General features: G+C 33.5%; 1 protein-coding gene across 3 annotated transcripts in view; it reads left to right on the forward strand.

Annotated features, from left to right (window-relative positions):
- PHIP (pleckstrin homology domain interacting protein) overlaps positions 1 to 17,214 on the forward strand; it is a 127,286-nt gene that overhangs the window by 86,409 nt on the left and 23,663 nt on the right. For all 3 annotated transcript variants that reach the window (XM_060030319.2, XM_060030321.2, XM_060030320.2), the window contains exons 22-30: positions 808 to 884; positions 3,491 to 3,722; positions 7,982 to 8,101; positions 9,557 to 9,664; positions 10,235 to 10,359; positions 10,490 to 10,572; positions 13,521 to 13,632; positions 13,812 to 13,873; positions 16,292 to 16,447. In XM_060030319.2, coding sequence (XP_059886302.1) covers positions 808 to 884; positions 3,491 to 3,722; positions 7,982 to 8,101; positions 9,557 to 9,664; positions 10,235 to 10,359; positions 10,490 to 10,572; positions 13,521 to 13,632; positions 13,812 to 13,873; positions 16,292 to 16,447 — 1,075 coding nt within the window. The remainder of the gene's footprint in view (positions 1 to 807; positions 885 to 3,490; positions 3,723 to 7,981; positions 8,102 to 9,556; positions 9,665 to 10,234; positions 10,360 to 10,489; positions 10,573 to 13,520; positions 13,633 to 13,811; positions 13,874 to 16,291; positions 16,448 to 17,214) is intronic.

Raw genomic sequence — 17,214 nt, forward strand, 5'->3', positions numbered from 1 at the left:
GCTGCTTATTAATTGTTCTGCCTTGAGTAAATTTCTTAGCCTGTTTAAGCTTTAGTTTCTTTTATTTAAATGACTGATTCTTATCACCAGCACTGTTTGTCTAGATCAAATGGGATGATATATACAAAGTGCTTAGAACAGTTTCTGACATATACTAAAAGCTTAATTAATGTGAGCTGGTATTTTTATTGGAGCAAGATTTTGTGCCCCCCCCCCAAAAAAACCAATTTTTATAAAGAAAATGGCTTCACAGGTAGTATCCTGTGTTAACCAGTGAATATTTACTAAAGAGAAATCAGAGTGTTTGGGTAGTTTTTAATCCTCTCCATTTGTATAAAATAATACCTGAGTTGGAATATCCTTTTTTTATATGATAAAGCTATTTTAATAATAATAATAAAAACATAAAAGTTCCTGAATTTAAGTTTCTCAATGCATCTATAGAAAAAGAAAACTTAAATTTTAAAAAAAACCCAAGAAGTAAAGTTGATATCAAATATTAATTTGGTATCACCCAGTCTAGAAGATGTGTTATGAGGCTTTTTTAAAAAATGTTAATCCACCCAAGAGATTGCTCTGAATCCAGTATTAGTAAGTATTTTATCTTTGGATACACTTAATATTTGGATACATTCAATAATTTTTGTATAGAAATATGAGGCCTGTGTTTTACAACTAACTTAAATCAGGTTTTAATATAAATATCCTAATATGATTCATACTGTTAGATATCACTGATATTTTCTGTAATCATAGAATGTTATTCTGTAAAGCTATACAATAAAATATGTATTAACTATCTCTTAGGAAGGTGAAGTTGTTGCTGTCAGTGGTGGAACGTCCGAAGAGGAAGAGAGAGCATGGCATAGTGATGGCAGTTCTAGGTAATTTAATGAATTTTTATTCTTCCAAATGTAATGTAAATTCTTTAGAAAGCTGCCTTGATTCTTAATGTTAAATTCTTTTCTATGAGAAACATATTTCAGAGTCCCTTTGGTTTTAAAGTTGATCTTTCTTCAGAGTTTTTTTGTAGTTGTCCAAAATTTAGATTTCCTTTGACATGTTTTCGCTAGTAGAAAAATATTTTTGGATATTGTAACTGGATCTACAAAATGATGCTTTTAACTTTTTCTTAGTTGATATTTTATCTTCTGAATGCTGTTATATTTGTAATACTGAACCACAAGCTAGCTTCATTACTGGCTTTGAGAAATATTTATGCATTAAATTATGAAAGTAATGAGATTTTGTAGAGTTAACTTTTTTTAATGGTATTTGTTGAATGCTAATAATATTTTCTTCCAGCAATGAGAATAAACTTTCCCTTATTCCTGTTGTTCCCACCCCATTTGATCACGTAAGCGAGAATTCCTTCAGCTCCTTCTACTTACTGGTGATTCACATTGTTACGGGGCTTAATGGCCTTGGCTGACCTTGGCGAGGTCTCAGTAGCAAGAAGTAGAGCCTTTGGGAATGGTAATTATGTTTAGCCCCTGATAGTTATTCCCTGGCAGAACTAGCTCTTAACATTGCCAAAGAAACCAAGAGCCTGTATTTAAGAATTCTTTACCTCTTTTTGTCATGGACTTCCCTATTTCCACAGTAGTTGCTCCCAGTAATGATATGCAAGTGTTCATTGTTATGTCTGGTGGTTTTCTGTATTTGAAAGAAGACAGTAGAAGAAAAGCTCACTTTCTTTTGGCTCAGCAGTGGAAATAGAGTATAGGCATACATTGGTGATATCTCAGGTTTGACTCCAGACCACCACAATGAAGAGAATATTGTAGTAAAGCAAGTCATGTGAATTTTTGTTTTCCCAGTGCATATAAAAGTTATGTTTACACTATACTGTAGTCTGTTAGGTGTGCAGTGGCATTACGTCTAAAAAAAATAATTAAACATTTAAAAACAGCATTAATCTGAAAATAATACTATTGGGAAAGTGGCACCGATAGACTTGTTGCCACAGAGTTGCCACAAACCTTCAATTTGTAAAAAACACAGTGTCTATGAAGCACAGTAAAAACAAGGTATGCCTGTATCTCAAACCATGAAACAACATAGAGGTTCTTGTTTTGAAAAAGCAGTGTTGGCTTCAGCAGTTGGCGAAATTGTTGTAAAGTACATAGACCTCTGGGGTTTGTAGTCCGTGCTGGTGGCAGCAGATTTTCTGTAAGAGCTGAGTGCTCCAGAGAGTAACAACAGTGAGTATTTGGCGAGTGCCATTTACAGTGACCATGGCTGGGGTTAGAGTAAATAAATGCTCCTAAGTTGAGGATAGCCTAGGTGGCTATTTGCCCTGCAGATGTGTTCCCACATATCCAGAGTAGTGTCAGAAATATTTTTTATTTAAGTTCTTCAAAATCATTTTAAGTTTTAAAATGAAGTCATGAAATCATACTAGAAAACACCTTAATTATTTGATTCTTATCTGTGATGATTATTCTTAGGGAGATAATGGGTAAATTACCCATAAAGGACACTTGGACCAGAGGGACAAGGTAGTAGAATAAAACTCCAGAAAAATATGCCTTCAGTGTTATCAGCAATATGTTTAGAGGAGTGAGGATATACATCAGTAAATCTAGGCAACCTGATTATTGATTTTAACACAGTATAATTTAGATTCCATTAAGGTAATTATATTTATAAAACTATAAAATCAAGTAATGAAATATTCTCATGTACTAAAATTAAAACAGAAGATAACATAATTGGATTCTTTATTTTTGCAACATCAGTTTAGTAAAACTTAGGTCTGTTGAAGGTGAACTGAAAAGAAAGCTTGAGTTTCCAGTGAGATACAGCCAATGGCAAACACGATTGGTAGTGATACATAAAATATTAGGCCTGTATTTTTCTGAATCTTACTTTGCTTTGAGGCATAAGATACACTTAGGGTGTACACTGGAGATGCCGTGCAAAGTTGGCAGGATCAGTCTTCCCGCTGGGTAGGAGGACTTCTGGCCCTGTCAGTTCGGTATCTAGCTACCATGAAGGCATCAGGGCTCTACCATGGGCGTTCCCGTGTCAGGGGGCCCACCTCCCCTCAAAAAGGAATCCCTATGCTTCTTCCTCAGTGACAGTACCTCCTGTGCTATCTAGGGCTATCTTTCTGTTGTTGCTAGAATTGAGGAAAGTGATGCTGTGCTCCTCATTTTTGTATACTCCACAATATTTTGAACACGTGCAGCACTCAGAAATCTGTATGTTTGCTAAAATCATAGAAGGTACTTAAGTTCATTGTTTAACTAGCACTACGACCTTATTTATCTTAAAAATTTTTGGAGATACTTAAGTAAATTAAGCCTACAGACTTCTAAGAAACTATTTAGAAGATGAGTTGAAAGTTAGGAAATATTTTTAGTTCATTTAGTATGTACTGTTCTGTCATTACTTTTTATGATGATCTTTCTTTACGTTTTCATACAACAAAGTCTTAAAAGTGTATCTTGTCTGTGTATTTTTTAAATCTTTTCTTTCCTTCTAGTGACTACTCCAGTGATTATTCTGACTGGACAGCAGATGCAGGAATTAATCTGCAGCCACCAAAGAAAATTCCTAAGCATAAAACCAAGAAAGCAGAAAGCAGTTCAGATGAAGAAGAAGAATCTGAAAAACAGAAGCAAAAACAGATTAAAAAGGAAAGAAAGAAAGTAAATGAAGAGAAAGATGGACCAGTATCACCAAAGAAAAAGAAGCCCAAAGAAAGAAAACAAAAGGTTGATTTATATATATATATGTTTTCTATAAAAACAAAGCACGCATTTTAAAAGTGCAGCTGATGAACATAAACATTTTTCAGGTGTAAGAGCAATAGAAAAAACTCAGAAGTACGCAGTAGTAAAATAAAATATATTAAGATCTCTTTAGTTTCCTCAAGTTTTTAAATGTTTAGCATGTGAGAGTATTTACTTGTAGAATTACCATATTGTAAATATTGAGCACTAAATCGTATAACATGAGCAGATATTTTTCTTGAGACTTCAGTGGGATTTGTTTATGTAAAAAAAATAATGCTACAAAACACACAGTTTATTAGTCTTTTAATTGCCTTTACTTTTCAACCATCCTTACTAACTGTTACTGCATACTGCTGTGGTAACAAGCCTTCATTAATTTACAGAGCATGTGAGCCATCACTAGTCCTTAGGTCAGTAGTACTGGTTTGATTACTATGTCTTTAGTCTGGATACTTTGAGACAGATCAGAAAAAGCAAGAGATGAATGTTATGCGAATAATATCTGTTAGCTGTTACGGAGTCGGAATTCTTTAAAAACAAGAACTGTTTAAATTTTGCTCTAAAGTAAATGAAATACAAGGGACACGTTTTGTATTCCCCAGAAGATTATAAATTCGAGGCACATTTGGTTAAACAAATGGAGATTTTTTTAAAACCTCTGCCATTTTTAGAATCAAATAGAAGTTGTTATCTGTAGAATTAAATACTATACTAGGGAGACAGTAGGGTCTTTATCTTTAGAGAGCTTTGAAAAATTTTAGGACTACTTCTGTCTTAAGTGTTTATTTTATCTGCATCCATTGAGCACTTGTTTGTTTCAGCTTTATAATTATGGATTACTTTAATCTGCATTCCTCAGCCTACTATCCTTTTTGTCACCTCCTTTGCCTTTGTCTAGGGGATATTTACCAAAGAGAGTACCACACATTAGCCACAATATTTCTCTTCTTCCTTGTCAGTGATGATAAATGTAGTCTGACCTATTACTTTACATAGTAGACAGGTAAAACCGATTTAGTCATGTATCTGGCTAATGAGGTAAACTTTTTTTTCATCTCAAGACAGTTTTGATGAACTTTTGAGGTTTGCAGTGCTGCCTCACATAATTCTTTTATCCCAGGAGTGCAGTTTACTTCACCTGGTCCCCTTTTATTTGATGATTATCCATAAACTAATACCTCAGGCTCCTTCACACATGCTACATTTGGATCCACTGTTACTGTTTGGCATATTTTCATTTCACTGTTTTGCTTAAAGTATTACCCCAGGGTCTGTCTGCCACTAAACTTATGTGGGACAGATTTTAAAAAGCATAAGGTTAGGATGTTACAGGCTACTCCCTGTAATTTGGTTTTTGTTCACATGGTTTGTTGTCAGCCTATCAGTGAATCTAACAGTAGATAGAATTGTTCTTATTCCTTAGTCGTCTTATCTCAAGTAAACACAATACTTCCCTTCTTACGCATAGAGTTGTAGGGCTGAAAAGTAACTGAGATATCATTAATTAGTTGATATTTATTGCGTCTATGAAAAAAATGAAAATATTTTCCATATGATTGTTTGAATTAAGCAAAAAAGAAGAAGAAACAACCCAGTTAGGCAAATATAGAAAATGCTTATTAAAAAATAGAATTCTCGAGAGATACAGTAAAGTTATCTCAGATATTATCTGACATATATCCCTTATGCTGTTAGGAACTCTGGAAATCAGAGCGATGAATTTTTATCTAGTGCCTGCAGTTTATAAAGCAATACAGTGGATAAAAAGAAGTGTAAGACGTAGTACTTGCTCCAGAAACAATGTGTGACTAACAAGTTATTTGAATCCCGCCCCCCCCAAAAAATGGAATAAATATCACATGATAAAATATGTTTGATTGGCAAAGTAATTTTATAGATAATAACTCAGAAACCAAATGGGGCCATCTTATCTTAGAGTTTCACATAAGCTTTCCAGAAGAAATAAGATTTTAGATGGGCCTAGAAGAATATCCATGGATAGAAAGGAAATAAATCAGTTACCTGTATCTCCAAAATTAAAGAAATCGCAATTCATGAGGCTGGAAATTTAGAGACATGTCAATGCATTTTATCCCCTAAGTGGTTGTAAGTACTAACTGACAGAAATCTACTTTAACCAAACTTCTAGGTCCCCCAAGAATTGTTGAGGAATTGTCATAATGTTTATCATAATGATTCTTGTCTATGCCACAGTCTTACAGTTATAAATATGATTACTTCTATTTAATATCCAACTTACCTGGCTTCAGGTAAGAGTTGTTAGCTATCCTAATCGACATTCTGGGAAGAAATGCTTGCCTTAGTGTATTAATAGTTCATATTGAGGCTGGAATAAGTAATTTTTAGACTTTTCCTACCTTTTTTCCTTTTTTACTAAGTCAAAGGAAACCTTTTTCAAGCACTTTAACTGAACACCTCATCATATGTAAGACTGATATGATCTGTGGATCTCACTCTGTGATGTGCTCAGTGCATAACAGTAGTGGCTACTCAGTAACTACATGTAGATAAAATAACTGTTCACATGTCATGTGGCTTAACATCTCAAATCTAACACATAGCAAAATTTATTTTCTAAGCTTTCCCCTCTAACATGCTGCACTTCAGCCTTCCTCATCTCAGCAGTGACAACTCCAGTTGTTTACACCAAAACCCTGTAATTCTCCTTTTTCTCTCATTGCACATTCAGTCCATCAGGGAATTATTATCATGGCTCTGTCTTCTAAATACATTCAGCACTTGACTGTTTTCACCACTTTTGCTATCATGCTAATGTCAGCTACCGTGAACTCTCACTTGTATTACTGCAGTAGCTTTCCATCTCTCTTCCTGCTTTTACCCTCATCCCCCTAGCCTCTGTTTTCTAAAGCAGGGATCAACAAACTTTTTCTGTAGAGGGCCAGCTACTCCACCATTGTAGCCTAAAAGCAGCCCCAGACAATACATAAACGAATGGGTATGGCTTTGTTCTAGTAAAATTTGATTTATAAAAGAAGATAGTGGGCTGGACTTGGACCATGGGCCATAATTTGCAGATGCCTGCTGTGATGCATCCAGAGTGATCCTTTTAAAATATGTCAGATCCTATCACTCTTCTGCCTAAAATTCTCCAATGGATCCATCTCACGTATAGTAAATGCCAAAGTCCTTTACTCCTCCCTTACTCTCCAGAGAGAGTTCTCCTGATGTGCTTAACTGAGAAATACAAAGGTGGTTAATAGGAAGGAGAGTTAATAGGAAAATGAGTATTAAGTAGCAACTATAGCATACCTGCTGCAGATGGTGTTCTCGACACCCATTATGACCTTTTTCCTTTTCATGAATTTTCATTAACTCACAGTGATAACTACCTTATAACCACCTTTTTTTTTTTAAACAAACGCAAGAGAATAAAATTTAGAAATCTTAGTTTACAAACACTGAACCAAAACATTTTTAATCAGCTGCATGAAGTTTCTGTCTCTACTTACATATGTTAGGTTTCAGCTCAAAGTCCATTTTTCCAAAGTCTAAGGTAACAATATCCAGGCTATGATGGCCACCTGTAGGTGACCGGAAAATTTTAAATTTTTCGCAAAGGCCTATTCACAAAAGTAAGAAACGTGGCTTGACAGCATTCTGTTTGAAAAAAAAAAAAAATCTGAAAAAAAATTTTTTTTAGAAGCTTGTGTGTGAAATGGCTACTTTAAAAGGAGTAAAGGAATGTTCTTGGGCTATGGGGAAGTATAATGCCCAGCCCATGGAAGCAGTTAGCCTTCTGTATCTTGGCACTGCTCAGCCCATATGAGAATATCTTAGTTAGTTCTTACTAACACGCTTATGACTAGGATTTTTTAAAATAAAATATCGAATATGCTTCAGTCTGTTACATGGAGTGTTGATGAAACTGCTAGAATTTTGAGAGGAAAGAAAGGAGACAGAGCTTATACTTTGGTGTTTATGGGAATATCTTGTCACCTAGTTTTGTTTTGAATATTGTCTGTAGAGCTTTGGTTTATCTAGTTCTTTTTTTATGGAGTGATTTGGAGAAATCGAATATAACTATACTGCCACTGCTGCCATCTTCCCAGAGTAAGCTTTTTAATACTTAATACACATTTTTGTACAAAGATCCCTTCCCCTTTTATTTTTCAAACTACCTTTGTAGTTATTTTAAAGGGCAGATTGATAGATTAATGCTTTCATGATAATATTACTTTATATTGTTTTATACTTAGAGATTGGCTGTGGGAGAACTAACGGAAAATGGTTTGACATTAGAAGAATGGTTACCTTCAACATGGATTACAGATACTCTCCCCCGAAGATGTCCATTTGTGCCACAAATGGGTGATGAGGTATTTTTTAGCTTTTAAAAAATACCTTTGTTTCATTCAAGTAACTTTAAATACTTTTTATAGCTCTTGAAACAGAACTCCAGAAAATTGCAGCAGTTTTATAAAGTATCTCATTTTACATATTTGTAGCTGTATATGGAAAAAGGAAAATTAGGAGGAAAGCTTTACTGATAATCTTTTTTGAGGCTACTGTAAAAATAGCAATAGCAAATTAAATATTGTAAGAGAATAGAGGTTTCGTTGACATTTTAAAAGCTAATACATATTTTTTAATAAGGATTTTATGGCCAGTTTTCTTTTTCCTAAAATATACTTATATGGTAAAGGAAAAACAAAATTCAGCCTTTTATTTTTAATTTTATTTCATAGAAGTATTTTATTTAAATAACTATAATGTTCATAATATGTTCCTTAGATCTTAAAATCTATTATATTCGAAATATCATTTCATTTTTAAGAAAATATGGTGGTTGGCCATCATTTTGGACTATGTTCTTGTGAATTTGAAATGAAAATGTAAGATTAGACCAAACTTTTCCACTCAGGAGTTCATGTCTCCTTGTTTTATGCGTAAATGTTAAGAGGCAGGGTTATCTGGTGTTCAGTAGATTCATAGTAATAAGTTAGGAGTTAAAATAGAGGCTTCTTTAGCAGAGCACACTAACAGTAGAAAGTGACAGGTGGCAGTTGACAGTTTTAAAAAAAAAAGGAAAACAAAACCTTTTTAATGCAAGAGTAATAAGTAACTCTAAAGTTCCAGGCAGCTGGAGCAATAATGATATTAATGAATAGAATGAATGTGTATAAGCTAATGGGTATCGCAAAATATTGCTAAGAACTTAATAGCATTTTTTGAAATTCCAGCAGCATTTTTTAACAAGCTCAACTATTTATCGTGGGAAGTGTCATGGGAAGAACACTTGGGGTCAGACTGCTGTATTCACATACCGGTTCTCCAGCGTGGTAGTCAGGAGTCACTTAAATTTGACCTCCATAAATGAGGATAAATATATGCCTTGCTCTCTTTATAATGACAAAATATATGTGAAAATATATATGAAAATATATTTTTCATTTTAAAGTTTCCTGCATTTGTACAAACTGCTTGCTATAAAAGTAGGTGAATAATCAACTAAACATGACCCCTAGTTACAACTTACTTTATTATGCAACATAAATTAACTTATTTTGAATCCAAAAATAAAATGGTGAAACCAAAAAGCCAAAAAATAACTGCTTATCCTAACCTCTTAATGTTATTTAGAACACTATGGTTATGATTAAGTGACAGTAGGACAGCTTGAGGAAAAGAAGGGAAAAAAAAAATCAAAATACTAGAATTTTTTTTAGTTTAAGGGACATTAAATTCCCTCTGCAGTTTCAGCTGATACCGTGCATCTTGCGTCAAAGGAAACACATACAAGTTTTAAAATTGTGATTTTATTTACTTTTTAGGTTTATTATTTCCGACAAGGACATGAAGCGTATGTTGAAATGGCCCGGAAAAATAAAATTTATAGTATCAATCCCAAAAAACAGCCATGGCATAAAATGGAACTACGGGTATGGTGTTTATAATTTAATAGTCCAAAAAGATGCGATTATAGAGGAAATTGTATTGAGTGTTACTATTTTCACTATAAGAAACTGTATCATGAAGATACCTTTTCTAATTGGAACAATCTGGGGAGTAGAAGGTGTTTAATTTCTAAAGAAACATAAGATTGAATTTATATATTCCAGTAGTTTATAAATTGGGAATAAAATGTAATTATGGTGAGAACTGGACAACATTAACATCTAAGGCAAACTTCATCTTTGTAAATTTGGAAGTATTTCTGGGTTTATCAGCAGTAGTTTAAAATTATTTCCATGTCCTTGGAACTGTGTTAGAAAACTCTTATTTCGATAAAGTTTTCCTTTTTCTTTTTTCTCTTTCTTTTGTTTTCTCTTTTTTAAATTGACATATAACTTGCATACTATAAAGTACACCGATAAGTACACAGCTCAGTGGATTTTTACATATACATACAGAGTAATCACCTAGATCAATATTAAAATGGATAACTTTTTTTATTATGTTTAGCAGTTTATTTTGTGAAGATGGTTTCTTATTTTCTGTATCTTCCTCAGGAACAAGAACTGATGAAAATAGTTGGCATAAAGTATGAAGTGGGATTGCCTACCCTTTGCTGCCTTAAACTTGCTTTTCTGGATCCTGATACTGGTAAACTGACCGGTGGATCATTTACCATGAAGTAAGGACTGTTGAAAGAGGCAATAGTTTCTTAGTATTGTAGATTATTTTTCAAGATCCAGATAAATTTGAATGCCTTTTAGATATTTGTAAGTATATGACCTAATCAGTGTGTTTCTGTTTGTACTTAGGTACCATGATATGCCTGATGTTATAGATTTCCTAGTCTTGAGACAACAATTTGACGATGCAAAATATAGGCGGTGGAATATAGGTGGGTAATTTATTTAGAAGCTGTAATGTTTGCTTTATCTAATAAGTGACTTACCATTTTTCATAATTTAGGTAAAGATAATCAGAAATATTGCCATTTGCAGGGATGTTAATAAGAAAGTAAGATATTGTGTCAGGAATTTATTTATTTTTAAGAATGAAAATACTTCTAATTTAGGTGATGCTGAAATTCCAGACATTTTCTCTCTTATATTTCTTAACTATGTATAAGATTGTTTATAGCTATTCCTTCTGCTGTTTTATGTGCTGAATTAAATTCTTATCCAAAGGAATTAATTACAGAATTCAAACTTGAAGCAAAAGTAGTCTTCCAGTTCAAAATGTTTAATAATTTGGACTGGGACTAAAACTGAACTGACATTTTTCTTTTATTGGTTAACTCTGTTAAAATTAAAGCTAATATTGTAATCAAGACTCAGAAAAACTTCTAAAATCCTTAGAAGTCTCCAGGCATTTAAGGTGCATTAATTTATGTTCAGATGGATGTGCTATTTTCTAGAGTATTCCTTTTAAAAATTTCAGACAGGACCACTGTGTCATCTTGGAGTAGACTCTGGTGCCCCTATGGCTTATTTGGTTTGAAAAAGCACATCAGTTGACGTGGCATTTCATCCCTCTTCCAGTGCCATTGGAAGGCCTTTGTGTGGTGATTTGTTGTCTCTTGTTTGGTCTTGGTAAACGTAGAGATTTACATGTGTGCTGTAAAAAGAAAAATTATGGAAATGCAAGTCATTAAAATTAGGGACATGCAAGTTACAGAAAAAAATTTACATCGCATGTACCGTTTCTCTGGAAGCTTTGAAAGATGTGTTCCATCAAATAAGGGAGAAAAGAAAAAGACACGGAATCTCTGCAGGAGACAGGAAATTCAGAACAGGAAAGCAACAAAAGGAATTCCCAAATAACAGTCAACAGAAGTCTCAGGATAGCATCTGTTTAGCAAGTCTGTAAAACAAACAGTCCAGAAAACATTGTCCTCTAAGAGTGAAATCATCAGGGAAAAAAAAGTGAAATTGGATAAATTGTATAAGATGTTTGACTTTGTGGGAAATTATATATTGAAGAGTGTTTTATAGTTTGAGCTATTAGAGAATGTGGGAAGACATAATCATAAATTCAGAGAAAAGCAACCATAAGAAAATGAAGCAGTTATACAAAATTATATAGGAAAGGAATTGTGTGCTATTTGGCTCATTAGCAAACAATATTTATACAGTGTAGTCATGACAGAGGAAAACTGAATTAAATTAAATTAAATTAAATGCACATACCCTTTATATACAATTATATGGAGAGAGACCAATACTTAATGTCTAAAATTGATGAGTGAAGAAATAGCTATATACTCAGTATTTAGAAAACCGTAAGTAAATTCAAGAAGAAAGAGTTAAAAGTTCTTCTTGGTTTTAGATGTAAGCCTTTGGTACATATGATTTTTTAAATTATTTACATGTGTTAGTTGATAAGATCAATTTCATCTGTTATTTTTGAGGACACGCATCCGCCAATAAATTGGCGGAACAAATATTAGCAGTCAGAGTCCAGGAGAACATTCTAGAAATGCACTGACAATCTAAGCAAAGAAATACGGCAAGTATTGGACAAATCAGAGAGATATTTCAAATGGATGTACATCAGAATGTTATCATTTGGATCTTATCATTTTTCTCCCCTAAATTTATAGATTACTATTTCTTCTAAAGTTAATACTAGTTAGTCTTCTATTTCTGAAGATATTTACATGTATCTACCAACTGCCATTTAAAATTACATCAATAATAATTACTTCAGCTTGTCCTCAGGTATGTTTAAGGCTTGCTCTGGTAGACTCTATTCCTTGCTTAACTTTATTGTCATTAGCCTGCAGTATCGTTCATTGTGGTCAGGCACACATTATCCAGTTCTTCCTCTTCAGCGTACTGTCATCAGTCTAGGTACAATAGGATTGTAAGAAATAGCTTCATGAAACTCATTATTATGTTTACTGTAAGGTGTCGGAGGTGTCAGTAATGCTGTTTATTAAATTATGTATTAGCTTCTCACTAAGGGTAGTGTCACTAATATGCATCTGAGGAGCAATTACTCTTAGTCTAGTAATAGATCATGTTTCCCTCTTAACATTGGCCGTTAGAATGCTTGAATTTGAATCTAAATTTGATCCCAGTGCATACCCACTCAGAGTATATATATACACATATATATAACTCAACAACATGCAGTTGTGTTCTGTTAATTTAGCCTGACTCCAGCTTTCTGTCATTAAATTTCTTTTCTTTTTTTAAATACATTTTATGCTATATAGTTGGCCCTCCGTATCCATGGGTTCTGCCTCCACAGATTCAACCAGTCTTGGATCAAAACTATTACAAAGATTAGTTGTTTTCGTTTCTTTTTTATTTGTTTCTGTAGGAAAGGGAAAGTGAGTGTACAGATAAGTGTTAGTAACTTAAGGGTGATTGAGTCAAAGGAAAGCAGGTTGGATTGTTGTTGTTTGGTTTGTTTTTAGGCTGGACTCTTAATTGTTGGTTAGAGGAACTTCCCTACAGAAAGTAAGAATTCAAGATAGACTATAAATATTTTGGGGGAAGAAATTATCTGTGGTTTTATTTGAATGAAAAATTTGTGCATAGTCCTAATGATGTGCTAGATTGGTAAAAATGTTTAAGATAAGAGTGAATTTCTCCTTACCATAATAAAATGTAAAAAATGGTGCTGAAAAGTCAGTCACACTTCAGGTGTGCTTATTAAATAACTTTTTCCCTCAGTATTGCTGATTTTATATATTTACTTATTTATTTTGGAGTGTGTAGGTCATTTTTCGTAGGTCTTTTAAAATCATACAGGCAATTTAAGTATCTTAAAGGAAAGAGGAGTAACAACAACAGTGTTTCACTTCAGAGTAATGAGATGGCTTTTATTCTTGTCCAGGTGACCGTTTCAGATCAGTCATAGATGATGCCTGGTGGTTTGGAACAATTGAAAGCCAGGAACCTCTTCAGCCTGAGTACCCTGATAGTTTGTTTCAGTGTTATAATGTTTGGTAAGGAAGTATTGTATTTTTGTTCAGCCTAACTTGTTTTGAATGTTTTCCCCGCCTATTAATAAAATGATAAAGATACTACTTTTAAACACTGAAGTAATTACTTTTACAAGGTGATTTTATTAAAATTGCAATGCAATATTTACATTTTTTAATATAAAGGTTTTCCTTCCTTTAAGCTGGGACAATGGAGATACAGAAAAGATGAGTCCTTGGGATATGGAGCTTATACCTAACAATGGTAAGTGTATGTTAAGCTTTTTGCATCTGTATTATGGAATTAGTTTCTTAAATAAAAATCTGATTTGCTAACTTGCAACTACAAAGAGTTCTTAATGAAGACCAAGTAGAAAGTATTCATTCCACAAATATTTATTACCTATTATTGACCCTGGAGGTAGGGGAGGCATAACAGTGAAAAAATTAGACATAATCCTTGCCCACTTGGAATTTGTAATTTAACAGGGAAGGTTGAAAATAATTACAGCAAAATATGATACTGATTTGTTAATTATTATTCACTCTAGAACAGGGGTCCCCAACCCCCGGGCAGCGGACCGCTACTGGTCCGTGGCCTGTTAGGAACCGGGCCGCACAGCAGGAGGTGAGTGGCGGGCGAGGACCAAAGCTTAATCTGCCGCTCCCCATCGCTCGCATCACTGCCTGAGCCATATCCCAGTCCCCCCCCAACCCCCCAACCCCACCTCCCATCCGTGGAAAAATTGTCTTCTATGAAACTGGTCCCTGGTGCCGAAAAGTTTGGGGACCGCTGTTCTAGAAGATGAGCACTTGGGATCAAAGATATTTTTGTAACTCCAAGCAGAATACATAGAATACAGTGTAATACTTAAAGTTCACGCTTTTGAGTAAGACTTAGATTCCTATCCTAGCTCTGCTGTCTTTTATCTATGCCATCTTGACAAGTTCCTTTAAATCTCAAAACTCCAGATTCTTAGGATTCAGCTTTTGAAACTATGTAAACTAATACTTTCCTTATAGGGCTGCTATTAGGATTAAATGATATCATATGTGTAAAGTACTTATTATAGAGCCTGACACATGTAAGGGTTCAATGAGTAGGTAATTATAATTAATAATAATAACCATCATCTTGCATATGGCCTGATGCATTGCCTTAGGATTTGGGAGTTAGCCTTAGGCAGTGAATATGACATCTTCCTGGAACTGAGAAAAGACCAATGTGGCTGAAGCCTGGAGATTGCATTTTCTTTCTGTTTCATTGTCCATGTTTGTTTCAGTTTTAAAAAAATACAACACACACAATTGTATATGCCTAAAAAGGTTTAAAAGGATATATACCAGATTATTAATAATGGTCATTTATAAAGCGTGGGGATATGAGGACTTCCACAAATTATCTTTTACATTATTCTGTATTGTTTGATTTTTTTAATAGTATGTTACTTTTACTATCATGTAAGAATAAAGATTTTAAAAAACAAAAAGAAAAAAAGCCTGACTTGTAACATAGTAGAAATAGTCATTTATAAATGGAGTTCCTCACTAGTTATTGTATTCTAAAAAAGCAGAGAAAAGACAATGTGGGAAAACTAAGCCCAATCTGGTAAATCTTAGAAATGAGAAAATGGTCATGCTGATTTTGTTCAAAACTAGTACTTTCTAGAAATTATCACTTTGCGATACCAATACCAATAATGTCTTTTTCATCTCATTGCTAAATTAGAGCTGTTTAAAATATCTTAATCAACTTGTAAATGTGTTACATGGCTTTTCTTCTGGTTTTAGTTCTCTCCTTTGTGAAGGTTTGAATTTGAAGTCACATCAGACTATTGTGAATATGAGAGAAATGAAGCTAATCGATGTTGTAATGCCTGGGGTATTTCTTGAAATGAATTAGTGACAGTAATATACTACTTGTCTCCTACCTGAATATATTGCTATGTGGAGGGGGTGATTTTTGTTGTTTTTGTTCTATTTGGATACACGTACATAGGCACTTACAGAGTTTAATTACATTTTGGGAGGAGGAGAAATTTTGTAAACAAATAATAGCATATTTCAAAATGTTTCTCTCATGAAGTCTAGTTCAAAGAAAAAATTGCTTGACAGATTTGTAGATTTTATGTCACCACGACCCCCTAATGATTCTGTTAAAGATTCAGGCATGCAGAAAGCATACCTTCATCATTTAAGAGCAAAAAGTGTAAGAATCATCTGTCAGTATTCATAATTCTCTCTGTTCCCACATTTTAAAAAACTGAGCCTTTGATTGAAGCATTTCTGAAAGAATACCACTTTTGCTCAGTTTCACCTGTGTGTTTTATCAAAGTAAACATGGAGATTATACATTATGAAATGATTCAGAAAACTTTTAAATTTGCATCATTTTATAGGAATACTTTCTCCTTCACCTGTAACTGATAATAGAGCAAGTTGTCAAGTATAATTTTGGAGAAGTAATTATATGCTTATCTAGAGAATTATGAAATTAATGTTTTAAAGAATAAATTTTATTGACCCTTGAAACATACTTTCCTTTAATGAAAATAAAGAATATACTTACCATTTACAAAATTATACTTTATAACAATATTAACTCTGATTTCTAAAGGTAACCTAAATATTAGTAAATTACCACATATTTTCACTAAATCTGTTTTCTTTCTTTGTATTTCAGCTGTATTTCCTGAAGAACTAGGTACCAGTGTTCCTTTAACTGATGTTGAATGCAGATCATTGATTTATAAGCCTCTTGATGGTGAATGGGGTTCCAATCCCAGGGATGAAGAATGTGAAAGAATTGTTACAGGAATAAACCAGTTGATGACACTAGGTAAATAATAGTAACACATGAATATAGATAGAAGATATTGCCAGAAAGCAAAGGAAAAATACTATTATTCAAGCAAAACTTTTTTCCATAATACCATGTCATTGTTTTCAAACATTTTTAACTGGTATTTTTTTTTCAATGCGATTTTACGCAGGGCTTAAATATCTAAAACAGTTATAAATGAGGTTGCTCTAGCTGAATTTCAGAGTAAGGGACCCCAGAAACACCAGGGGTACCGTTGAAAAACCTAGATCCTCCAGAACCTAATTTTAAAATCCTTCACATACTCACGCTGACATGATGCGACTTGAAAGAGGAGGGCTGAAAGCTGAATTATATGGGTAACTGTACCAGTTTTCCTCTTAACTTGATATACGTATACACAATAGAATATTTGTAAAGGGAAGGGAGAAGGTATATGAACTGCTTTGCTTTATTTAAAAAAAACAGAAAAAGAACAATGACCACAAAGCATGATTATCTGAACTTTTGGTGCCCAAAATAACTCTAAACTAGTGTGGTGGTTTGTATTAACCTAGACTTTCAGTAAGGAATGAGCTTTAAAGAGTCTAAGGGAGAAATTAACATGAATAAGAGCTGAAGATATTGGAGACACATGTTGGATGATATTTTCATCTGAAGTCTTTTAAAATATGGGCAACACTTAATTATTGTCTCAGATACTATCTTAGGTAATTTTAGTAATTATGTCAAAACAATTACTGTCAAACACATAACATAGATTCAGGAATGGCCTGGTTTTAATT

This window comes from Delphinus delphis, chromosome 14 (assembly GCF_949987515.2).
Source record: "Delphinus delphis chromosome 14, mDelDel1.2, whole genome shotgun sequence".
Lineage (NCBI taxonomy): Eukaryota > Metazoa > Chordata > Mammalia > Artiodactyla > Delphinidae > Delphinus > Delphinus delphis.